Source organism: Chrysemys picta, chromosome 4, assembly GCF_011386835.1.
Source record: "Chrysemys picta bellii isolate R12L10 chromosome 4, ASM1138683v2, whole genome shotgun sequence".
Lineage (NCBI taxonomy): Eukaryota > Metazoa > Chordata > Testudines > Emydidae > Chrysemys > Chrysemys picta.
The window spans coordinates 82,488,140-82,514,467 of record NC_088794.1 but is presented as its reverse complement, the minus strand read 5'-3'; the positions used below and the strand labels follow the sequence as shown (position 1 = coordinate 82,514,467).

The 26,328-nt window shown below is 46.1% G+C and overlaps 2 protein-coding genes across 36 annotated transcripts in view; one reads left to right on the top strand and one right to left on the bottom strand.

The window, feature by feature from the left end:
• The window catches only part of PHF21A (PHD finger protein 21A), a 280,949-nt gene extending 260,059 nt beyond the window's left edge, over nt 1–20,890 (top strand). For 10 of the 14 annotated variants that reach the window (XM_065592842.1, XM_024100578.3, XM_024100599.3 and 7 more), the window contains 4 exons: nt 4,926–5,081; nt 6,848–6,923; nt 7,226–7,329; nt 13,099–20,890. In XM_065592842.1, coding sequence (XP_065448914.1) covers nt 4,926–5,081; nt 6,848–6,923; nt 7,226–7,329; nt 13,099–13,359 — 597 coding nt within the window. In that variant the 3' untranslated portion in view covers nt 13,360–20,890. The remainder of the gene's footprint in view (nt 1–4,925; nt 5,082–6,847; nt 6,924–7,225; nt 7,330–13,098) is intronic. The other 4 variants (XM_065592847.1, XM_008179882.4, XM_008179888.4 and 1 more) reach the window with 1 other exon arrangement.
• The window catches only part of LARGE2 (LARGE xylosyl- and glucuronyltransferase 2), a 60,992-nt gene continuing 51,936 nt past the window's right edge, over nt 17,273–26,328 (bottom strand). For 14 of the 22 annotated variants that reach the window (XM_065592831.1, XM_065592827.1, XM_065592830.1 and 11 more), the window contains 2 exons: nt 26,099–26,247; nt 17,273–17,748 (listed from right to left, as the gene is read on the bottom strand). In XM_065592831.1, coding sequence (XP_065448903.1) covers nt 17,652–17,748; nt 26,099–26,247 — 246 coding nt within the window. In that variant the 3' untranslated portion in view covers nt 17,273–17,651. Of the gene's footprint in view, nt 17,749–24,332; nt 26,248–26,328 lie in introns of those variants that run through there. The other 8 variants (XM_008162482.4, XM_065592829.1, XM_065592824.1 and 5 more) reach the window with 2 other exon arrangements.

Below are 26,328 nucleotides of genomic sequence, written 5' to 3'. Positions count from 1 at the left end.
CAAAATTAAGGAAAGTAACTTGTTTTGCCCAAGCTAAAAAATTTTTTGATAACTGTTTTTGTTACAACCATGTTTTGGAGCAGGGACTTGAAATTTAGCATAGGTATGGCCTTTGAGTCAGAGATGGCCTTTTGACATCCGTGTGAAAATCCCCCCAAATTTGACCACACTATATGCCTGTGAAAAATCTGTTTGCACATTCTCAGTAGAGGCTTGTTACAGTTTGGCAGCAAAATTCTCTGATGAATCCAGCTCCACTGAGCATGCTCCATCTCCTTGCATCTTCTACAAGCCAACCAGACTGCACATGCAGAATGACTAATCGTGCTCCATCCCGACGCTACGCAGGACTTTTACTGCAATTGCTGCTCCCAGGTTCCAGGAGTACCTGTGATACCAGGCACCAGAACTGAGAGCAGTTAGACTCTCTCTCCTGTGCTGTCTCTGCTGTGACACAGGCAGTTTGGAAGAGAGCGAGGAGATAAACTGACTTGAGTGCAGCAGGGTAAGGAATAGGGTGCTGGAGGGGAAGAGATGCAAAGTGTGGGGACAAGGGCAGGACCTCTGGCTGGGAGGATGGATCAGAGCCTAGGAAGGAACAGAGTTAGGAGCAGGAGCCAGGAGAGAGGGTACAGGCACAAGAGCCGGGGGGGGAGGGGGGATGACAATAACGAGGGTCATGGGAGTAGGAACAAGAGGTAGGAGAGAGAGGCAGAAGCTGGGCTGGGGGAGGGCAAGATGGGCAGGGTCAAGATTGAGGCAGAGGGAGAAAGAAGCAGAGGCGACAGAGAGGTCTGTAATCACTTGAGTGTACTCTCCTAAAGAACCTGTAATTAAACCCATTATTCTGGAGTCTTGACATTCCTATGATGTCTAGTAAATAGCTCTAAAACCCACTGGCAAAGCATGTGTCTCCATGCCACTCTAGTGGCAGGTCTGCTTAGAAGAAAACAGCCATCTATTGCTACCAGTTACTGTTGGGCTGAAGTGGTAGAGGACTGTGCTGTGGATCTAAATATCCCAATCATGGTGATGACCCACGTGTGGGAGTCAATATGATACCACAGGATGACATTTTTATCTTTCAGTTTTTAAGTTTTTTAAAAACTTGGGAAATTACATCCAAACAGCAATGTTCATTCAGTTTGCAAAGGCAAGCCCTCAAATGTTAGGGGATGTCAGAATTAAGGTTGCCAGTGCAACCTTAATTCAGCCCTTTTGTGCATAGGCATAATGATGCTGTCTTTAAATACATGGTCGCCTACTCTTTTTTCCCACAGGCTTTTTATGATGTAATATCTATCTGTCTATCTATATAGATAGATAGATATATCTAAATACAGAGGTTACACACACACTTACATATAGTGCTGGTTTATTGTTATATTTATTTCTCTGACAGTGACACCTAAATTCCAGGGCCCCATTGTACTAGATACTGTACAAAAATAACAAAGACCCAGTCTCTGCCATGAAGAGCTTAGGGTTGATTTTTTGTTCTGTCTAAGCTACTGTTGATGTAGGAACAGAGGAGGTGAGGCCAAAAGTGACTTTGTTACCTTTTGTGCTTCCCCTATTCTGGGGCCAGCTTCAGGCCTTCTCAGCCTCCAGCATGCATTACACTTGGCTGCTTATGGTCCCTCAGAGCTGTTTCAGAAGCCTATAGTCAGAGTGCAGCAATGTGGAGGGGACATACCACACAATCTGGCCCATATTATACATGTATTTATTAACAACAAATAAGACATGGGACATTTCCTGGGAATTAAATACTGGCTGGGGGGAGTTCAGGAACCATCCACCACCAGTTATTAATTCCCACGAAATGCCCTGCACTATTGCATTACTGCCTTGATAAGAGGAAAATAGGGCTATGGATGTGTGTATGTGTGTATATGTGTGTGTGTGTGTGTGTGTGTGTGTGTCCATTCCAGTTGGTACATATGGAGCATTACAAGAAAATTAATACCTCGCTTATTAACCCATCGTGTTACATGAATCATCACTCAACATTCCATTGAATTTAGAAGTTCTAAACCTGAATTGTTGAGCAACTGATACTTGCATGAGAGATTAAGGAAATCACCTGCTTAGATCTGATTCTGCAGGATATCAGATATCACAGTGTTTAATGGGTTTGATCCTGAAAGATACTGATCGCCCCGGCAACATGCAGAATGCTCTCAATTTCCATTATATTGAGTGGTAGTTGAGGATGCTCAGCACCTCACAAGATTGGGCCATGCATTAACATAGACCTTCAAAAGGTCTAGGATGAGTTTCCTTTGAAGACTGAATTGCAGAGGATTTTCTGTTTGCCTTTATCTTGTTTCCTGTCTGCCTTCTGTTCCTTCTATGCATTCACACAATGCAGGAAAGAGGAAAAGGAAGCTCTTCCCAGCAATACAAATTTCATTTCAAGGGAGGCATGAAATCTCACTGATTTGCTTCTTCAATTAACTTTTAAGAACTCTCTTTAGTATTGAAGATTAAATGATCTCAGAACCCTGCACTCATTTGATTCATGGAAGTTATGGAATCAAAACATGACACTGAGCTTCAAGAAAGATTGACCCTTTAGAAAACAGGACAGCAGTGTTAACCTTGGGAGTTAAGGGACGAAGAGCAGCTCCCGATAGAGTAAGACTTATCTGTCATGGAGTCTGAAAGTTAAATCTCAGCAGACTGTATTTGTGTGTGATTTTCTTTGAAAATATGGTGGATCTCTTGCTGCATACATTTAATACATTATCCCTAGGGCCCTACCAAATTCACAGCCATGAAAAATGTGTCACAGATCGTGAAATCTGGTCTCTCCCTGTGAAATCTGGTCTTTTTTGTGCTTTTACCCTATACTATACAGATTTCATAGGGCAGACCAGCAGTTCTCAAATTGGGGGTCCTGACCCAAAAGGAAGTCGCAGAGGAGGTCACAAAGTTATTTTAGGGCAGTTGTGGTATTGCCACCCTTACTTCTGCACTGCTTTCAGAGCTGGGCAGCTGGAGAGTGGCAGCTGTTGGCTGGACACCCAGCTCTGAGGGCAGCACCCCACCAGCAGCAGCGCAGAAGTAAAGGTCACAATACCATACCATGCCATCCTTTACTTCTGCACTGCTGCCTTCAGAGCTGGGCGGCCAGAGAGTGGCGGCTGATGGCTGAGGGTCCAGCTCTGCAGGCAACAGTGCAGAAGGAAGGGTGACAATACCATACCATGCCATCCATACTTCTGCACTAGTGCTGGCGGTGGCTCTGGCTTCAGAGCTGGGCTCCCGGCCAGCAGCCACCGCTCTCCAACTGCCCAGCTCTGAAGGCAGCGCTGCTGTCAGCAGCAGCACAGAAGTAAGGGTAGCAGTACTGCAAACCTCTCCCCCCATAATAACCTTGCAACCCTCCAACTCCTTTTTGGGTCAGGATCCCTACAATTACAATACCGTGAAATTTCAGATTAAATGGCTGAAATCATGAAATGTATGATTTTAAAAATCCTATGACTGTGAAATTAACCAAAATGGACCGTGAATTTGGTGGGGCCCTAATTATCCCTAATAAAGAAAAAATCCACTTTTTCTTGCCCAGCCACATACTATATAGGAGCCAGGCAAAGTCTAGAATGATTCTAAAATGGCAAAACTCCTCAAACGTGAACAAGCTACTCAAGTCAAACTGGAACATTGCGTGCCCTGATATTTCATACTAAAGAGGCATGCAGCTACAATTTGCTTCATTTTAGACAAATTAGGGTTAAGATCCTACAAGTGTTGTGTGTATGGAACTTCACTGAAGTCAGTGAGAATTGCATGTGCTGAGGGCTTGAGACATTGGGTCTTAGGTGTGGCAAGTTGCCAGAGCAGCCCTGCAGGTGAATAAAGTGTAGAATTTGGGTGTCCCTGTTCCTCTCTCTGGTTTTTAAGTTGTTTTCCTTGTGTGTTCTTCTGTTCAAACGTCTATTTATTAAAAATCACAAAAGCATGAGATGGGAATGATGGGAGGAAAGAGAGAGAGGAGTAAAAAGATAAAAACATAACCTAACCTTGCCATGAATTTTGCATTGTGGGGGAGGGTCCTTGAAGAGTGAATAGTTGGGGAAAGGAAGTGCCTCCACTGATAATGCAAAAATAGTAAAACATAGATTTTTAAAAGGACACTATCTACTAACTTTTCAGTTCCTTGTGAAAGCTTCTTATGGCTAAAAATAACATTTTCCCCTCTTGGTTTTGTGAACCTTTGATATCCCCTCGTTCTGCCCCTCACAGGCCTTGGTTAATGATGAAGCAGAAATCAGTAGTCATTGTGGGGTTGGGGCAATGGATTTTAAAATATAATGGGCTAAATGTATCCTGATGTAACTTCAGTGAAGTTAAAGGAGTTACCTCAGGGATGAATTGGGTCCATTCTTTTTAATTTACAAATCAGAGCACTTTTCTCTTTCAGTATAACAGTTTGAAAAGATGTCACATATGTGCTCTAAATACTTACTGGTGTTGTTTTAAAGTTCAATATTGCCCTCTGTGGGTTTCTTAGGAAAGACTGTGGACAAGAGGCAACCTCATTTGTATGCTCCCCACATGGAGCTGTGCTTACATCCAAAGATTAGAAGCACCAAGGAAAGTGGGTATCTTTCCAGTGCAGGCTGAAACCATTGAGCATTTTCCTAACTAAGATGGATGGTGGGGTAGGGATTGTTACTAGAGACTGTGGTAACAAATATTCACTAGGGCGTCTCACCTGGGGAGAGCAGAAGGAGTTGTACTTCTGACATCCTTGCTGGTTTTCCGGTTACACCTCCTAAAAAGAACTTTGCCATATAGAATCCCATAGCTGTAGCTTGTGCTGAAGCGTTTACATTCAACTAGGATGTAGATGTCAAAGGTCAAAGTTCACTTTTTGCCTTCTTCTTTCTCACCCCCTTCCCTCAATTTTATAGGGCGATATCCATGAGGATTTTTGCAGTGTTTGCAGGAAAAGCGGGCAGTTGCTGATGTGTGACACATGTTCACGTGTGTATCACCTGGACTGTCTGGACCCACCTCTGAAAACCATTCCCAAGGGCATGTGGATCTGTCCCAAATGTCAAGACCAGGTATTGTTTGAAAGATAGGGAGTTACACACAGTGCACTACAAAGATTTTCCGAGTTAAAGAAAATAACCTGATCACTTGGCTTAGTTAGATTGGAACAGCCTGACATTGAGCAAATCTATTTGATCTATAATTAGGCTTGTGTGAATTTCATCAAATTGCCGCTGTTCGAATGCTCACAAATACTAAGCCTTTAAGTCTTGCTTTTGTGCTCCCAGACTCAGGGTCCTTTTGTGTTACCCTTGTGTTTCAACTCTGCTTTTCTGGGGCAAAGCACACAAACTTTTGGGAAAGGTTCTCTATGACCCATAAGGATTTTCCTGTAGCTTTTTTACTCAGAATTTCTCTGAAAGGTGGTAGTTCTTTGTCCAAAGTGAATAGGATATTTGCACAAGCCTACCCTTAGAGAGAAAATACTGAGCCAATGCTTCCTGGTAAAACCCAAACATTAGAGAGGTTGTCATTCCTGTTCTCTTTCGTGGTACATCCGGTGTCAGAATAACGACTGTCGATGAATGACTTGGACGTTCTTCCCTCAAAATCTCTCTGTAAAAGTATACAAATGGATTGGAATAATGAGATGATATTTCATCCATTAATGGCATAAAGATTACAAGATAAAGAAATAAACTACTGTTTTCATTTCCCCTATTTTGGAACTTCAAGAATTACAATGGATTGCTGTTAAACCAGCAGCCAAAAGCTATTAACTTACTGTCTGACCTAAGAGAAGGGTGACCAGACAGCAAGTGTGAAAAATCAGGACAGGGGTGGGGGGTAATAGGAGGCTATATAAGAAAAAGACCCAAAAATCAGGACTGTCCCTATAAAATCTGGACATCTGGTCACCCTACCTAAGTGAGTGCCTTAGTAGTCCATGTGAGCCTCTGTTAACCAGATGATAGCATAAGAAAGCAACCTGGCATTTCCACATGCATGTTACATAACGCAACAAAAAAACAAACAAAAACTCCCAGTAGATTAAATTACTCAACATGGTTGTAGCTGAAGGAGGAGGGGGCACAGCCTTGCTTTCACACTCACCCCCATCACCACCAGCGCCGGTTTATGTTTTACTGAAAAATTACCAGAAAATAAATTAAAAAGTGTCAGAGACATTTTGCTTTAGAGTGATTCCAGCCTCAGTCCCCTGGGTCATTCCTCTGGTGAGCTACCATGATTCATTCTTCCTCCCTAAATAAGGTATCTTAAGAGGGAATCTGTGTATCCTCTTAAAGATAAGTATGATGCTTATCCTTCTAAGGAGAGTTTGGCAACACCAGTAACGTGGTCCTGAGAGCAGGTGGAGATGGGAAAGTGTCATGTCTTATCTGTTTAAAAGTGTGAAGTTCATATGTGTGGTGCAGAGACTTTCCAGGAACAACTTAGATCAGCAGTTTGTCTGAGCCATGAAGCCATGTTCCTGTCCTCTGGCAAGTTTGAGATCAGATACGTTGTCTTTTCATTCCTCTTTAACCTGTTAAGTTTCATGAGCAGAAGATGTTTGTGGTTATGAGGGAGTGAGAAAATGCTGACATTTGTGATAAATCGGCCTCTGTTGTGGAGGCTATAATACAGATGCAAATAATTCCCTCTGTTGAACCTTGGAACAGGATTGCAAGGCATTATGTTAACAGGTTGTGCCTAATGATAGCCATGAAAGAAACTCTTTTGTCTCACCCTCTCTTTTTGTCTCTTCCCTTTTTCTTTCTCCCTTTCCCAGAGGTAAAATGTGTGCCAGTTAAATGTACACACTCTTTTCTTTCAGATGCTGAAGAAGGAAGAAGCAATCCCATGGCCAGGGACTTTAGCAATTGTTCATTCATATATTGCATACAAAGCAGGTAGGAAAACAGAGAACACCTTTGCATTGCTTTCATGTTTGTAAAATGTTATTTTAGGAATGGTATTGGGTAGGACTTGTTTTAAAGAGGAAATTGATTACTTGATAACCCAAGTAATAATGTGAAAAGGGCAGTCTGGGTCCTTTGTGAAAGCTTCATGTGACTCTTCATTTATGCAGGTGCAATTTCAGGTATGATCCAATATGTCCATTGTATAAAGTAGCTTAGAGACTCCATCTGAAGGGCATAACAGGGACTCTTTAAATATTCATCATTGAGAGGATTATTATTCCCTTTTACAGCAAAAGAAGAGGAGAAACAGAAGCTACTTAAATGGAGTTCAGATTTAAAACAAGAAAGAGAGCAACTAGAGCAGAAGGTCAAACAGCTCAGCAATTCCATAACAGTAAGTATTTTTCTCCGCTGTAATGCTACACTTGTTCTCTGCAGCCTTTTCATTCTAGCACCATGCAAGCAGGCAGAGCATAAGTCTGGAGACTGGTACTGTAGGCCTGATCCAACTTCCATAGAAGTCAGTGGGAGTTGGGTAAGCTTCTATTTGAGCTTTGCTCTTTCTCTTGCCCTTTGGATCTTTTGGATGTTTAAAGTACAGCTACATTAACTCATGCTAGCTGTACCTTGCAGATGTACAGTAACCCATAATACCAACAGTTGACAAACATAACCCATGGAGATGTATAGTGGACTCTATGGCTCTTATTTTTATTACAGAGGAGCAGCCTAAGTAGCTACAGGTCCTAATATCTGATGCTTCATTTTATTCTGGGTCAGTAGGCCAAATTGCATGGTGGGACTTACTGCATTGGTGCATGGCCCCATCATATCTAAAATTAAAGCAACGGTAGTGGTCTCCATGTTACAGGTTTGGCCCTCAGATTCCTGACAAGTGACCAAGGCAGTCTTCATTTGGGCAAACTTTGGGTGCCCCTGCTTAACGTTAATTACAACTTCCCACACTTTTTCCCCCTAACCAGAAACTAGGTTTTCCACCTTGTTTTGTAACAGTAATAACTAGAACCTATGTGTTAGCATGTAACTTTCTCTCATCATCACACACAAGGTGGACTCCTAAGTCACCACATATAAACATGAGCCCCTCAGGAGGTCCCATGTTAATATCAGAGAACTATAAATGCTAAGTTCTGTTCCATAGCCAACATTTGCAACATCATACAGTCCTTCTTCAAGTGATTGCTCATGTGTATTCCACAATAGGTATGCGTGATAGCCACGTGTATCGGTGCTGGAAGTTTTTCCCCTAGCAGTACCCGTAGGGGAGCGCCCTAGCAACCCCTGGAGTGGCACCTCCATGGCACGGTATAAGGAGTGCTGCACGCTCCCCCCACCCTCAGTTCCTTCTTGCCGCCAGTGAAGGTGCTTTGGAACTGCTCTGCTCCAGCTTTCCTGTAGCTCGTCCCCAAAACTGCTTATTCGTTCAGTGTATGGTACCTGTAGTTAGTTAGTTGTTTAGTTAGTTTAGTTTAGCTAGAGCGCCCGGGCCGGGGCATGCCCCATGCCCCAGGTTTTAAGTCGTGCAACACTTGTAGGCGATCTGTGCCACTGAATGATCTGCACGGGGACTGTCTACGCTGTTAGGGGGAAACCCATCTCAGCGATCGCTTCAAGATTTGCAAGTCGTTTAATCCTCAAACCAAGAGAGAAAAGGACATTAGGCTCCAGGCTATCCTGATGGAGTTGGCGCTGACACTTGCTCCGGCGCGCTGCTCCGAGTCGGCACCGCGGTGTTGGTGCGCGGCGACCCTCTGGCACCATCGACTAGTCGACACCGCTCCCTGTCCACTGGGCACGCCAAGAAGGCTAGGAAGAGGCCTTCACCGCGGCACCAGAGTAAACCCAGGACAGAGGCTAGACCCACGTCGGGCAGTCCTTGATCCCCACTGGCCTGTAGGCCTCTGACTCAAGTCGAGCGGAGTAGCCCGGCCCATTCAGAGCAGGCCTCCCCAGATGTCCGGATGCCCTCCACACTGGAGGCCCTGCAGGCAGCCCGGATTATGTCATGTCCATGCCAGTACCAGGAGCACCGCCGATGTTGGCCCCGCGCTCCAGGGGCAAGCCGCCGCTGGGATCTCCACAGTCGCCCCCGGCTCAGTACCGATCTCGGTCAAGGGAATGTTCCCGACGCCATTCGCTGCCCAGCGACCGTTCAGGGCAAAGTCCACGTGGATCACCCTCAACGCCCACCAGGCTGTCTGGTTGGGTTCCGTCTGACCGAGACTCTCGGCACCGCTCCGCCTCAAGGAGCGAACACTGACGGGACCGAGACAGACGTCGCCAATCGCAGACTGCTATCGCAGCCAGTCACAGCACGAATGTCGTCGTCCCGCTCCAGGACCACGCCACGGCACCGCCTCCGCAGACCCGGGCATCGATCACTAGTGTCTCACCGTCGCGGGTCTGCCCGCCGTAGCTGATCATGGAGCAGCTGTTACCGACGGTACCGGTCCGCCACGTCAGGATCACTGTCCAATGGTCAGCATCGCTCCCGGCGCCGCCACTCCGCCCATTCCAGGGACAGTGGCAGGTCGTATGTCAGCCTGGCCTCTCTTCGTAGTCGTCCATCGATGGGTCAGGCCAGCCAGGCCGTACAGCTGGCTCCACCGGTGCCGCAGCAGGTGCAGTGGCACCGGGCCCTGTGGCCGGCCCAATGGTGCCAGTGGGCACCGTGGCCCCCGACAGCCCCTGGTGGGGGCTTACTCGGGGCTGGAGCTTCAGAAAGACCATCGGCCTCCCTCTCCAGACCTCCAAGGAAGGAGTCGGTGGGACGTACATCCTCGGCACCATGCCCGGAGACCAACCAGGTGGTGGACCCTCCGGTGCCGGTGGACACCCAAAGTACCGCATTGGTCTCCTCATCCTCCCCGGATGAGATGATTACGGCCCCTCTTCCATCCATCCCGCAGGAGGACTTTAGGGCCCACCAAGAACTCTTAAAAAGGGTGGCATCAAGCCTCCACCTCCAAGCAGAGGAGATGGAGGAGCCCTTGGACTCCCTGTTTAACGTGCTGTCCTCCTTGGCACCGGGCAGGGTGGCCTTGCCTCTCCATGAAGGGGTGGCGAAAATTTCAAATGCCCTGTGGCAAACCCTGGCCTCATTGGCCCCCATCTCTAAGAGAGCGGAATGCAAGTATTTTGTACCCGCCAAGGGGCATGAATACTTATACACCCACCCTACTCCTAACTCCCTGGTGGTCGAGTTGGTCAACCAGAAGAACAGCTGGGCCGACCAGCCCCTACCCCGAAAAATAAAGATTCAAGGAGGCAGGACTCTTTTGGAAGAAAAATGTATTCGTCCTCGAGCTTCCAGTTATGGATGGCAAACCTCCGGGCTCTCCTGGGCCGGTATGAGTTCAATCTGTGGGGCTCCCTGCCCAAGTTCGAGGACTCCATCCAGGAGTGCGACAGGAAGGAGATCAAAGCGCTGGTGGAGGAGGACACAGCGGCTGCCAGGGCAACCCTGCAGGCAGCTTTGGATGCAGTGGCCGCGTGGTCCATGGCCTCCGCGGTGTCCATGAGAAGGGCGTCATGGCTCCTGCTCTCTGGGTTGTCCAGCAAGGCACAGACCTCCCTGCAGGACCTCCCGTTTGACGGCAAAGCTCCGTTTATGGAACAAACAGATACAAAGCTGCATGGTCTGAAAGACTCCCGCACGACTCTCCAGACTCTGGGTCTCTATGTTCCGGCTCCAGCTAAACCTAAGTTCAAGCTGCAGCAGAGTCCTGCTCAGGCCAATCACCCAAAATACGAGACCGCTTATAAGAAGTCGCGGGACTATAAGAGGCACCCACAGAGGCAGTCTCGGCCTGCCCCCCAGCCTGGGTCCTCCAAGGGCAAGCAAATGGGGAAAAGGCGGTTTTGACGGGATGCCCAGGGGCGCCCTGCCAGTTCTCAACAGGGATCCACCTTCAATAAAGCTTCCCGTCTCCAATCGGTTGTGTGCTTTCCTCCCGGAGTGGTCGCGGCTGACTTTGAACCAGTGGGTCCTCAACACCATGTCCCAGGGCTACACCCTCCAGTTTACTTCCTTCCCTCCCAACCACTCCCGTCCCTCCTAGGAGACTCCTCGCACAAGGCTCTGCTCGAGCAGGAGGTGGGGCAGCTCCTGGGCCTAGGAGTGATGGAAGTGGTACCTGGGGAGTTCAAAGGCAAGGGGTACTACTCCTGCTATTTCCTTATCCCGAAGGCCAAAGGGGGGGACTCAGGCCTCCACCACCAATTGTGAAGGCACGCTCGACTCAGGCGCAGGCCTCGTCGGCTGCCACCTTGGCCCATGTCCCCATTCAGGACATTTGTAGGGCTGCTACATGGTCTTCAGTTCACACGTTCACCTCACACTATGCGATCGTCTCCCAGACCCGGGATGACACTGGGTTTGGCAGGGCTGTGCTCCGGCCTGAGAAATTGTGAACTCCTTCCCACCTCCAACAGATATAGCTTGGAATCACCTATTGTAGAATGCCCATGAGCAATCACTCGAAGAAGAAAAGACAGTTACCTTTTTCGTAACTGGTGTTCATCGAGATGTGTTGCTCATGTCTATTCCACATCCCGCCCTCCTTCCCCTCTGTCAGAGTTGTCTGGCAAGAAGGAACTGAGGGTGGGGGGAGTGCACAGTGCCCCTTATACCACGCCATGGAGGCGCCACTCCAGGGGTCACTGGAGCGCTCCCTTACGGGTACTGCTAGGGGTAAAACTTCCGGCACCAGTGCACGTGGCAAGCACACACACCTGTTGTGGAATAGACATGAGCAACACATCTCAAAGAACACCAGTTACAGAAAGGTAACTGTCTTTTCTAATGTATTTCACTGTACTCACCCTCACATACTTTGGGATATATTTTTTTCTATTTAAAAAAATATTTATAAGGTGTCTGATGTCCAAAGATATCTAATGCTGAACATAGTAGAATAACTCAGATAATATATATGGAAAGGCTACCTATATCCTTTTAAGAAAGTAAATATCATAGTGGTGAAAGGTGCTGGATTAACAGCTTTGGGGACTAGAACGTTAGCTTTATCACCAGAAAGTGGCAAGCAACAGTGCATGGGCAGCACCCACTCACCAATGTGCTTCAGCCCTGACCTAGAAGAACTATTTATAGGTGAAGGGGGCAGTCTACTCTCCATGGACCACGCATTATTTACCTAACTCAAACTGCCAACATGGGGCCAATTAGTTCCAGTTGTGGTGGTGGTTTTTCTGCTGCTGTCATATACATGTTAAAAGTTGGACTCAGACCAGGAGGGTTTGAAGATCAATGTAGACAAAAGGCTTCAAAACTTTTTTAAAAAAGATACCATCTTTCTGCAGGACATCTGTTGGGGCCTATGTGGTTTATACATAATTAAATTGAACCACATCCGTAGAGAAGGTATTGGCTACCTTCTCCTTTTTCTTTTAGTGAGTTTCAACCATGGACTCCTGACATCAAGTGGTTAAGTTAATTTGCCTTGCCTGTTGTTAGAGCTTCTTGATGATTTTTTTTTTTTTTTGTAACATGCAAGAAAAAAATGGCAAGAAAATAAGATTTTTAAATGAAGAGGGCACTGCATCTCTCTCTTCAAGTCCCCCTTTTTATTTATGGGGAGGGAATGATGTTTCTGCTAAAATAGGCAAAACTGTATGTGGAAGCAAGGCTCTATCCCATTAGCAGGACATCTGTGCTCTCAACAAGGTCAGCTCTTACAGGATGCCTGCATTTGCATATCTGAGTTGGAGGAATTTCAGAAATGCAATACTAATAGAAAATAATCAAAACTTGCTAATTTCAGCTGGACATTAATCCCATATTTTCCTCCAGAAGAAACACAATAGGATGGAGGCATCTCTGGTGATTTCCTAATCTGTAAGGGAAATGACATCAATGGGGGCAGAGCAGGTGGTAGCTCTGGCAATTTAACTTATCTGTCTGTAAATATTAATTAATTTGTGTGTGCAGCTTTGAGGTTTGTCTTCCTCCAAGCTGGGACAGTGAACTTCCAGGTGCAGCCATTTCTGGAACTCTCCTCCTTGCTAGATGCCTATACCTGGGTTGATGAACATCCAAATTCCTTTCCTTACCCTCTTCCATTCTGCTAATTTTCCTTATGGGTGTAATGGTTGAGCTTTTTGTTGTTCTAATTTGCTGCAGAAATGTATGGAAATGAAGAATACCATCCTGGCAAAACAGAAGGAGATGCACAGCTCCTTGGAGAAGGTAAAACAGCTGGTCCGCCTCATCCAAGGCATTGACCTTTCAAAATCCATAAACTCTGAGGTCAATTCAGTAGCCATCTCCAATGGCATGGACTCAACTAACAGTGCTAATGCTGCCGCCTCCACCCCAGCCCCAGCCCCAGCCCCTTCCCAGGGCTGCATGGTGAACTGTAACAAAGGCGATGAGACTAAATAACACAGTGGAGTAAGAAGGAGCCGAGGGAGGTGGCGGCGAGGAGGAGCAGCAAAATAATGAAACTCTAGAAAAGCAAAACCGGATTTCTTCTGGAAAGTGCAGAATTCTTTAGTTCTTTGGTTCCAGAGAGAGCGTGAAGATGCTTGTGCCAGGCGGCACCGGAGTTTGCCAATTGATCCTTCTTATTCTGTGTGTACATGCAAAGTTTGGATCATGTTACATGAATAGTGCCAGCTGGGGGTTCTTTGCCAGCACCATGCCAAGTGAAATAATATATTTACTCTCTCTATATTTTACACCAGTGTGTGCCTGCAGCAGCCTCCACAGCCACTATAGGTTTGTTTTATTTTTGTTTGGGGTGAGGAGCAGGGATGAGGGAGGAGAGCAGGTTTCAAATCCTTATTTGCAGAACAGTTTGTTTAGCTAGGGAAAAAATAAGTCCAAAGAGCCTGTGGGCTTTTCCTGTTTCTAAACTCTCAGTACTATTAAACCAAAAAACAGAAGTATAAATTAACAAATCCCAGTGCCCAGAGGGGACAAGTCTATCAAATAAGCAGTATTTACTATTGTTTAGACAGGAGATGTACAAAACAAAATGGGGATGGATTTTTCACTGAGTAACGAGCACATGTGCAGGCTGGGGATTTTCTGTCCTGGCAGCTTTGGGTTAACCCTGTTTCTTAACACTAGACAAATGAAATGCATTGGAGAATTGGATTGGTTTGGATCTTCAAGTTGATCCAGGAAGCCTTTGTTGGGAGAGGGAGAAGAGGGGACCAAAATGGTTGAGTTGAAGCATTGAAAGGGGTGTCTCAAGGGAAAATGTGCATCAATGACTTTACTTGAAAACGAGGTTCCAACCCTTTTCTATATTTATAAAACAACAAAAATATCCTGAACAAAGCAGCACATGACCCAGATGTGTGAACTGAACAGAGAAATGTCCTTTTCTTTCATTTCCTCTCTTTCTTTTGGTAACGAAAAATAAATAAGGAATAGAAAAGCTGTTATTCAGGCTGACAGTCTAATTAAAGAGGTAGATGGGACCTTGCATGGTATAGATTAGAAGTAATAGTGTCAGTGAGATACAGTGAGTCTTTGTGAGTCCTTGTGTCATCGTTTTGGGCACTGTTTTTTTATGCAAGGGCAAAATCTTTGTATCTGGGGAAAAAACAACTTTTTTTAAATTAAAAAGGAAAATAAAAGATATTGAGGTCTTCCTAGTGTTACTTAAAATAAGATCAAGGTAAGAAACATTGTAAAAATTATAAAAGTGCTATTTGTTTCCTAAACAAGTGATTTCTATTAAAAAGGTGTCAGAACTGGAGAAAATGCTGTGTGCTTAGAATTTTTTGACACAGACTTTGCCTATTATGATGACATTCTGCTGTGTTTGTGTTTTAAAATCCCCTGGGGCAGGTTTCCGTAGGTTATATCATACATGCCACTGGCTGAATTCTAAGTGCTGCAACTCACTCTCCATCAGGAGGAACTCTCTGTGTTGTCTCTCCTTTTATCACATGTCCCCATTCTTTTGTGTGTTAGTAGCCCAGAAAAGAGCACTGGCAGCTTGATTGTTAAAGCCTTTATGCTTTTGTAATATTTAAATATGGACTGATTAGAGCACAGGTGTAGAATTAATTGGGATGAAAGACAGTGGATTTGTTACACCTGAAATCTCCTTTTGTCATATCACCTTATTTCAGAATTCCATCTCTTTCATATTCTAGTGTGACTGGGGGTAGCAGAGCATATCTTGTGAGTTCCATTGTTACAGGGATTGTTTGTGTCAGTTAAGAGTGCTGGATATGCAGTGGCTATCAGTTCTGCTAATGCATATGAATACATTGGGCCAAACTCCCTCTGGCTTCAGTGGGAGCAATGTTTGGCACACTATGCAGAGGGACTCAGGCAGAGCTCCTTGTGTGGTGGTGAGTGGTGCATGTGTTTCAATAACCAGGTAGACCTGCTCTGGTGGTGGCAAAGCTTTGCATTTTGCCTACTATGTTCTGGGCAAAGCAGAGTGAATACCCTGACCTTGACATAGCCTGAGAATCTCACTGCAGCCACAGCTGCATATGCTTCTTGAAGATTCTTGGCGCTGTTTCCTTCACTCTCCTTTAGTGTCTGTTTTCACTAGGACTTTGTTCCTCAAGGACACTTCCCCTTCTCCAGTGATGTGAACACACACTTTTTTCAGCTCTGAGCCCAGGAGTTGATCCTCAGTTCTTACATTTGTCAGTAGATTTGGAGGAGGAATTCTTGTGTGCTCTTCTCAGCTTACCCTATGATAAACTAGACTTTATCTTCAAATGTCTTTGTTCTGTTCTGAAGCCAGCTAAGCAGCAAAGACAGTTAGCAGGAGTGGCAAAGCAGGAACGCAGGCCTTGAAACAAATTTAAAACTGATCAAAGGAAATAGTTTGTTTGTAACAACACACAATTAACCTGTGTAACTCATTGCCACAAGGTATCATTGGAGCCAATTGCTTAGTAGAATTTTTAAAGGATCCAATATTTATAAGGATAATGAGAGAAAATAAACTAGGGATATAAGCCCTCTTGCTTTAGGGCATAAGCCAGCCACTACAGAGAGGTTTCTTGCACCTCTCTCTGAAGATACTATGTCAGAGACAGGCTACTGGATTAGATGGACCCCCAGTCCGACCTGGCATGGCAATTCCCATGTTCCTGTGATTCCCCCAGTGTTATTTTCACAGTCCTGTTTGGAGCAATGTGCCATTGGGGGTCACAATGCATTTGAAGGCTGAAAACTGGTTTGATTTCTCCTCCGCCTGTTACTGGAAGGGGCTGAGGTTGGAATTCAGTGTTGGTCTTACTTGTTTTGAAAGGCAGTGCAGCACCCAGGAGCTGTTAATACCTTGCCCTTTTCATTCCATCCCTGTGAACACACCCACTGTCCCTTTCTGAGGGTGTCTGCTTGTCTCTAGGCTCTGAAGAGATGCGTCAATTTACTTAAGTCTAATTTCTACCCATGTTAAAGTTTTTGTTAGAAAAAATTCTCCAGACTACAAAAGCTTACCGTCAATTCCACTATGACCTGGCAGAGAAATGGTCTTAGGTTAGAGTTTTTGTCTCTGGTAGATTGTTTCCTTCTCTCTGATCCTTTTTGGTATGCTTCCCCTATTGGCTCTGCAGCAACATCAGTTAATAGGCAAGTACCATTCCAAGAGCTGTGCTGACATTAGCAATGCTGCTGCTGCACAGACATTAAGTAAACAGGAGCCACTGCTGTCCAGCTGGAAACATTGGGCACTGAGGGAATTGACATTTACTAAATAGAAAATAATATATATATATCTATATTCAGCTGCTCAAAGGAGTCCCAAACAATGCAGAAATTACCACTGTTTGGTAGTTAGCTTTTAGCTTGCATTACTATCTGCTGCCTTTTCTTTCCTCTCATATTTGGTATGGTCTGATGGTGCTGAAACCTCTCCAATTCTAAATTTCTCTGAACTGAGGCCATATGGAAAGCTACATATAATAATACTTAGTATTTTGTATTTCCTAAGCAGCATATGGACATTTAGCTAATCCTTATATCACTGCCAGGAGTAGGTGACTTCTTATTCCCATTTTAAAGATGGGGAAACTGAGGCAGGGAGCTAAAGTGAGGCCACAAAAGGAGTCGGTATCAGATGCATCTCCGGCTCCCAGCCCAATGCTCAGTTCACTAAGTCATGCTGCCTCTCTCCCTGCTCAGAAAAAGAACAAGTGAATTTTAGAAACAGCTTTTCCCTTATCCTTGCAATCTGTTCTTAAAATGTCTGGAAGGTGCATTTGTGGGATATCACGTAGCCTTGACAGAATACTTAGTATGATGATGAGTTGTTATTTGTTTAGAGCCAGCAGTGTGCTCAGTGCTGTACAAAACAGACAATCACAAAGTAGTACCGGTATGGTTTATTGGTGGACAGTGTAGGAGACTTAATGGTTCTGTGAGTGCATCACTGACAGGTAATTATCAGTGGTAGGATAAAATGCTTTGCACCTAGGGAATCCTGGTTAACAGGATCTGTTACATGAGCAACACAAGAATCTTATTCGCTCTTAGTTGCAAACATGACTCTATTGGTAATGATGATAATTTACATCTGCCTACCTAGAGTTACATGGTTGTGGAGATTTTGTGGGCAGATCTGTTAGATTAGTTGTTGACAGGAAGTCAGTGATGTATTTTATTGACAGTATGACAAGGCTTCAGAAAGCAAATCCATATCCAAGCTGTCTGGAGATGTGAACATTAATCCTGACCTCCTCAACTTCAGATCAGCGTCTTCCAGGGACTGTCCGAGGCCCATCCCTTGTACTCCAAGCCTGGCCAGCATTCACAAAGCCCAGAGTGAAATCCTCCTCTTGTGGCTGCCTGAGGTATGTGGAATAAATGAAGGTGTCCTTATAATACAGATGTAGCAAAACATCGTCAATGAATTTGCACTGCAGGTGTACCCCCTAGCAAGGCTGAACCATGTTTGATTTGCTCTCTCAGCACCAGCTTAATACAGTGTGAAAATTAAACCTATTTTTTAAAAATGGAATATTCAGATGTCAAAACCTAAACTGTTTTTGCTGGAGGCTTCCCTGGTCCAGCCTTCTCAAAGCACAGAAGAGTAGTGATGACGTGACCAGGCATAGGGTAGGATGTTTTGTTGCACCTGCCCCAGGCACTTCAGCTCTATCCCCATTCCCGCTCAGGGCACAGACAAGAATTTTGGCTGATATGGGGTCTGAGGTGAGCAGTGGGCCCAACTCTCCTTTGGCCACCTTCCAGGACCCAGACCAGGGCTAGTTTGATGAGACTCAATCATTGGCACTACATGTGGTCTACTAAGAAGTCCAGCATGCCTGAGCTACAGTTAGAGCCTCTTCATGCGCCACCATAGCAAGAAGAGCCTCAATAGCAGCGGTTCCAAGGTGTTCCTGCACCATAAATAATTTTACCACCAGCCTCTTGGCTCTCCCTCCCGCCTCTTCACACATCCATGAGGGGAACATGCTAAATACTCCCTCAGCAGCCCAGCCACGATGAGCTCTACTGCTCCCCCACCCTTATGAGCTTCTCCAGTAATCGTACTACTTTCTTCCCACCAAAAGAGGGATGCCCAAGCCACATCCACTATAAAGCTCCCTCAGTCCCTTCTTCCCCTCCCCTTGTCCTGCTGGCAATAGCAATTATAGTCTGGTAATCAGGCTTTAAGGGCTTCTTGAACACTGAGGATTTAAGGCAAGTTCAGGCTTGCCAGGTTGTCACAGAAAACTTACTCCCAAGACTGCTTCCTCCTGGATTTTTCTGTACAGAAGAGGATTTGCATAGATGGCTTTTTCAACCCAAAGAGAAAGGATAAATGTTTTCCCCTGCACCTGACTTGCTTGGCATTATCAAGGACTCCTGGGCTCACTTGATCAGCAAACTGCTGCACCCAAGGCCATTCACAAGCTGTATCACCAGCCAGAAGTGGGCTCTGCAGTCTTCTCTATATAGAAGACACAACGGCTCCTAAGGCCTCTCCAACAGAAAGCTAAATCTCTAAATGCACCTTGGCTGAGCAGCTGCAGCATGTTGCCTCAGATCCATGCTGTTGGTCATCAGATGTAGAACAGGAAGTGCCCAAGGAATTAGCTCTGGAGCTCCTGCTCCTGTAGATCTCCAAGCTTCCACCCTCTTTTCATTCAGATCCCTCATATAAAGGTTTACTTCGATAACGTCCACAAGAAGGGATGTGATACTTCATAAATCCTTCTCTGGCATTCCCTCCTGTGGGCTACCCAGTGCATCCCATCTTTCCCATTTCATCTTGTAGACTGGGACAAGGACTGTCTGTATTTTTTGTGTCCAGGATGAGCATATATGAGCACATATTTGGAACTTACACAATAAAGTATAATTATTTATACATTGCATTGGTGTGCATGGTATTAATAGATCACTAAAACAACAAGCCTTTTTCCCTATGTTTCCCCAGCATTGAAGTTCCACTAAAGGCAGCAACAGCAGGAGCTCTATTGTAGGCAAGGTTCTGATGACCCTCTGGTTTTCCAGCTGCTATGTTGCCTGAACCTACACTGCTAGGGTTAAATGACAGGCAGCTGGTCTACGCTAGTGCTCTCATGGGTGAAGGTTGGAGCAGTGGTAGCAACAGTAGGATATTTTTAGAGGAAAAAATGCTAGTGTAAACACAGCCTATGATTCTGGGCAGTGCAGCGAATGATAAGCCTAAAGACACATATGCTCAGCCATACTGCCACCACGTACAGGAGCTACTGACCTGCCTCGACCAGCATCTGTGTTTCTCCTCACCTCCCTGTTCTGGAGGGGAACACTGGATGGGCACGGGGGAAACAAAAGGGAGCCTTTTTCTCAGAGCAGGGGCATGTAAAGGCCTGAGAGTCCATGTGTGGTGCAGAGAGTAAGGGGAGGAACAGAGGGGAAGAGCTAGGGTAGGAAGAGAAAAGGGAGAATAGATGGGAGGGAAAGGAGAAATGACACAGGGGTGGGGGAAGGTAAAAGAAAAGCATAGAAAATATCCCTGAGGAGCAGTGCTGCAGTTAGAGGGTTGAAGGTAAAGGGGCTGGCCCTAGGACCCAGAGGGACAGGTACTCTCTTTTCCTATCTTGACCTCTCCTGTGACTTGGTTTGATTCTTTTTCCAAAAGAGGAATTTCCCTAATTTAGGCAAGCGCTTCAAAAGACAAAAGGCAAGTGTCTTGCGAAGCAGCAGCAAGGGGGTGGGCCCACTGCCAGAATCTCTTGGAGCATCGATGTAAATTAAGAAGCCGTGCATTGGTACCAGACTGGGGATACTGCTCACACAAATTCAGTGCACAGGTAAGGGAACAATTGCTCCATTGTTACTATTTTTACTAGTTCTGTAATGCCCAAATGTGTGGCGGTGCTTCAGAAACAAAGACCCCCTGCCCAGAAGCGCTCACTGTCTAAGTGGACAAAGGGCAAGAAAAGGCTGCTAACTGGTCCAGGTTGTTATGTTGATGCCAGTCTCCTGTCATTTTAGCAGTGTTTTTACCACGTTCGGTTTTTAAAATTACTTTTATTTACTTATTTACAATGCAGGCAGCATAAACTCAGCCACTTCCTACTCCTTTGTTCTCTGGTATTCAGAAAGCTTCCTTTAGCCGTGTTGCTGGAAAAAATGAAGAATTGGCTGGTGCCTCTGAGCCAGAAAAGAGAGAGATTCTACTTTCACTAAGCAAGCAGAGATGCGCAGTGGATTGAGCAGAAGGCTAGGACCGAGTAACTCCCGAGTTATAATCCCAGCTCTGCTACGTGTTTATTGGGTGGCCTTGGGTAAGTCTCCAGGGGAAATTTTTCAACAGTTGCCTCTGATTTTTGGGTAGCTAGTGTAAGAGCAAGGGCCAGATTTTTCTGAAGTACTGTACTGAGCACCCACACTTCCAGTTAAAGCAAGTGAAGCTGCCTGGGCTCAGTACCTCTGAAAATCAAAATGAAGGTGTCTCAAGTTGGGCACCCAAAAAAATCAGCTGCCACTTTTGGGGGGGGAAAAAAAAAACCCTCCATGCCTCAGTTTCCCTCTCTATTAAATAGTAATAGGGGTGGTAATTCTACACTTGCTGTATAAGGGCCAAGTGTTTTTCTCATTCTTTGGTCACCAGGAACTGACAACACTGAGTGAATGGGTATATAACAGTAATAGATGAACAGAGCAGAAGTCTGCATGTTATTGCTTGCTAGTCTGTAATTCTGAAACATGTTTCCTCATTTTAATTATAATGGTGTTGAAAGTAGTTGACTGACTCTCAGGCTTGGAGCAGAATTTAACATGGACCTTTCCCTTTCAAAATTTACTTTGCATCTGGGTCACTCCCTGTACCACCCATGACAGGCAGCCAGGGCTCCTTAGGGCAATTTAAAAATAATCTCCTAAGAACAATGCCAGCTTCCCAGCCGGAACCCACCAGCCCCATCCAGTCATACACTACTGGAGATTCTGCTCTGAGCTCCCACATTCAGGCTATAGCTTCACTGACAAAAAAATGTTTTTACCATGGGCTACCTAATATGTGTGTGTTGTCATGCTGGAAAAAACTAGGGAAGACAAGGCACCCGTAGTTTTACAGGGAGGTAACCTAGGCAGAGTCAGTTACGGGTGGGAGTATAGGGTTGATCTCCCCTAGTTTACCTCACCATAAATGCTACAAGTGCCTTGTCTCCACTTAAGATTTTACAGTGAGATACCTCACACAGGATAGTTAATCTCACTGCAAAAATTAAAGTAATAAATTAAACCTGTCATTGTTGATGGTGAGGGGTTTAGCCCTGGTGTGAAAGGAAGGAGTGGCTGAGCTCTAGTTGTACAGTGACTGCAGTGGAGGACACAGGCAGAGAATCCAGCCCTTTGGAAAAGGACTAGGCCAAGCTAAGTAGTACAGTGGGTTATGAAGGAGCACCATGGCTGAGGGATTAACATCATGTTTGAACACGCTTCTTTACAGACAGGGACCAGGTGTAAACACTATTTCTGGGGTCAAATCAATCCTTGACCTTGGCTGCATATGCTAATGAAAGGCAAAATTAGTGCCAATGACGACATGATGGACTTGGTGATGTAGATATTGGTCCACTAGGAGCTGCAGTGAGACCCAGTAACTCATTTCACCCATGGGCCCTGACCAGCTTTAAAATTGTCATGGTTCATATTGAGGCCGTTGAGCTAGAAGTGAAAGACGCCGTATCTTAGTTCCAGTCACCTGAGCCATCTTACCCTCTCCCACTCACCTGACTTTCTTGAAATGCTCTTTAGTAACAGATCCCACACTCCCTGCCTGTGCCTTCAGCCCCTGGCTATGTTACACCTACCTGTGAGCTAATTCCAAGTCGCTGTAGAAGGAGAAAAGATCAAAGAGGCTAATAATAATTTGAGCACTGAGTTCTAGATAAAGAAACAGGAAAGCAGCTGTTTTTGAGGGGTCCTTCATTTCAGTAATAAGGCAGTGGCCTCAACATCCCATATACCTGTAGCAGGATTGAGTGGTTACACTTGAAACTAGCACCTTCAGTGCAAGTGCATGTAAAAGAGCAGCAGCACTTCCTTGGTGCTCCAGGGCACTCCCAGGAAAAGTAGCAGGTTTTGTCTTTTGTTGAATTAGATTTCCACAGCCATATGTGACATATTTAGTCATGAACAGGAATGAAGAACCTTAATATCCAAATACCATCCAACCTCTCCTCACCTCTGTCTCATTTGTCATTCGTGCCAGACAACCCCAGCGTCTCGTGTTCCCTCCCATTTCTGAGAATCCCATATCATTGCAGGCCTTGGTGTAAAATACCCTTTTTTGAATGGCACCACTTTGTTTTCACAGAATTGCATAATGAGAATAATACTGACTCGTGAGCTGGTTTGGTTTTTTTAAATATCTCTATTTTTTTTAGCCTGATGCTAATAGTGAATTGCAGTCTCTTTGCTGCCTTCTCTCTGTAGCCTTCAAGTCCCTTGTGGTTTGTTTTGGTACAACTGTGTTTAGATTTTAGCAAATTAAAGTGAGGGGAGGGAGGGGGAGAGGGATACAGAGCATCTGATCAATTTGTATTTATTTATTTTAACATTTTACTAAATAAAACACAATAAAATCTCTTGTCTCTGTAGCCATGTTTACCTGGTGAGGGAAGCATTTCCCATCACTACACGGGGTACCTGGGCCTGGAAGAGCTTTCCTCTGTAACAGCTCCCAAGAAAGTGAGACAGAGCTCAGGCCTCACTTCCATCAGTGGATGAACACGTTCAGGTAGAGGTTGAAAGTGGAGCTTTGTCACACAGCTCTATTTTCTCACGACAAAAGGGCCACTAGCCTCTGCAGCCAGAACTCATTTCTGCTGTCATTCGCTCCCCCTTATGCCCCAAAGCTGCAGTTTTGTTCATTACATTTGTGTTCGGGGTGAAAACACAGGCCATAACTCCGGCTGCTTCGATGGTGCAGGACGTTCACTGCACTTGTCAGCGGTTCCCCCAAGATCACATGCCCAGAAGGAGGGCTGGGGACTCAGCCTCGGCCCAATTTTACTTTGGATCAGTGGCTCTTAAGTCTTTTTTCAAAGCAGTGGCCATAGCGTAGGGCTTGACTTGATTAAGGCCAGGTCTGTACTAGAAAAGATTTCCTGGTACAGCCGTAGTGGCAAACCCTCTTAACGTAGACATAGCTTATACTGGCAAAAGTGTTTCTGGAGGTATAGTTCAATCACCTCCCCAAACAAAATAAGCTATCGTTTTTAAGCCAGGATAAAACTGCATCTTGACTGGGGCTAGAGAAATGTCACCAAAGCACTCCCACCTGTAGCAGGCCTTATTATACCAGCAAAAATTTCTAGTCTAGACCTGGCCTAAGAAAAGTGGTCAAGTATAGGTAGGCTTAGCTAACATGTGCTAGATCACCATTTCTCCTAGCACAGATGCTAGGTAACAAGATTAGCTTGATTTTAGTTATGCTCAAGTTTAGGCACATGCTGCTATGGGCAGGTGGTTACTGCTGGTCTCAGCTTTTGTTGTGAGGATGCCAGGAAGAAGGAACTCTTGTTAATAATAGTACAGTCACTTTGAAAGAGCAGTTGTGCTCTCTCAGCCAAAGCATAACAGGAGCCACCCACCACCACAACACTTTGGTAGACAATGAACTGATCTTCCTGGTGTTAATAAATGCCAGACAGTCCAGTTCTGGGTAGGGGAGGAGTTCTCTCTTGCTTAGTGGAGCTGACATGTCTACAGCTTGTTGTCACTGCTGTCCCCAACCCTTTAAATCCCCATTCTGTACACACTGTAGTTGCCATCCCTCCACAAGCTTGTGATGCAGTATCAGCTCCTCACACAACCCTCTCTCCTGGGGAAGTGACCTTGCCCTCATTTCCTACCTGCCTATAAGCCCTGCCCCAATCCCAGCATCAGACCGAATGTGACAAAATAACCACATGGCTCCCCAAGGATTTGAAAAAGAATTTAAAAAAAGCTTTAATTAAAAGTTACCGGAGACACTTGTGCCCTTTCCATACAAAGAGTTCCCAGCACGGTAGCGGCTCTTGCGGTTCAGATTAATGCCAGTAAGTGAAGAACAGAGTCAAGCAATGATGGGCCTGAAGATCCTTGCTGATGGTTCTGAAGTAAGAGAGAGGCTAAAAACCCCAGGCCCTCCTAATCATTTACATCCTGTGAGAAATCATCTTAAATAACTTAAATAGAGAGTGAGGAAAGCAACTGTGCCTCCGTGCTCCAGTGTGTGACGACTGTGGAAAAGCACCTGGCCGAAGCTGCTCCCAGCACAGGCTCCGACCATGGCACCCAGCTACAATGTCAACTGTGTCCCTGATTGTCAATGTCAGTATTACTGAGATTCAGGCTCTTTCCTTCTGAGACTTGGAAGTGACCCTCAGAGAGGTTTCTCTGAGCAGGTGGTGGCTACCAGGGGACAATTTTATCTACTCCCAGAGTGGCAGGGACTGGATGGTTTTATTACAACAGGCACCACCATTTGGCAATACATCCAATACTGGCTCAGCTCCAAGACACAGACCAGAACCAAACCTGCTGTTAGCCCCAGCAGCTGACTAGGGCCTCAGACCTGCAGCACCAACCCTCACTAGCCACATGCGGGAGAATCCGGAGATGTGACACCAAGCAGCAGCAGCCTGAGATCCCGTCCAGACAGCGTGGGGAAGAGGGACAGGACTTCCCCTCCTCTGTGGGAAGATGGCCATGAAGGTTAGTGGTATAGGCTGGCCAGAGGCAGTGCCTATGCAGGGATCTTAGCTGGCAGGTGTTGTTGTGTACAGACCCTCAGCCAGCAAAAGATTGTGCACAAGTGTGCCTATACAGCCACCTGCAAACAAGCAGGAAGGGTCACAGAGCCTCAGCTCCAACATCTACACTGCAATTTTATAGCCCTGCACCCCGTTGCAGCTGTGCGTTTCACAGCAGTGTAGGCATGCCCTAGGAGACCAATTCTACAGGCCATCATCCCCTTGGGGAAACATGGGGATGCTTCAGTCCCATCTGGGCACAGGGAAGGAGGTCAGACAAGTAATCACAACGGGGGGTGGGGGGGGGAGGGAGGAGGAGAGAGAAGGGGAAGAAGAGGTTCATCAGAAGGAATTAAGTTCAGCCTCTCTTGCAGGGCTAAGCTACACCTGACAGCAATAACTGCAGGGCTCTGAAGGAGGCAAAGCCCAGAGGGTGCAAAGGGGAGGAGCTGATGAAACCAAGCAAGGGAGCATCTTGCAGAACATCAGGTAAAGCTTTCTGGAAAGTGCCCCAGGGGACTGCATGGGAGCCCCATCACTGGGTCATTCACACTAGCCAAAGCTCTGGAAACTGAATGATAGGGACTAATCCCACCATGGCCCTTGAAGTGGGAAATAGGCTCCAGGTAGCCCCCTTGCTGGGAGTTTAGCAATATTGTCCTGTCTCTGGGTGAGGCTTTCAGCTGCTGTGAGGAAACCCTCAGCCCTGAGGCTCTGCTCCCTCAGCCACTTAGGAGCAGTTTAAGAGCCCCTTTCTCTTGATTCTTTCCATCCCCAGTGGGAGCTACTGTTCCTGTGATGGGGAAACTGTGCTGCAGGTTTGATCCCTTTCAGGCAGTGAGCCATGTAGGAAGGAAGGAGTCTGTCCCCTTCCCCCTTCAGTCCACCGCCATGCTGTCCCTCGGCATCACAGGCTCCTCTCGGCAGTGAGGTATTTGAGTGCGGCGGCGCCATACCTACGCGACAGGTCCTGGTGGAACTCCTCCCGCAGTGTCTGCAAGCAGCCCCGGTAGCCAGCGCTCAAGCGGAACTTGGAGATGTCAAAGCTGGGGGCGTGAGGCATGTGGATCATGAAGGCATTGGGCAGGACCAGCAGCTCGTACTCCTGGGAAGAAGCAGGAGGTCAGCAAGCAGGCACAGAGCAGGGCTCTGACCACACCCATGGGGGCCAGATCACCTGCTCAGG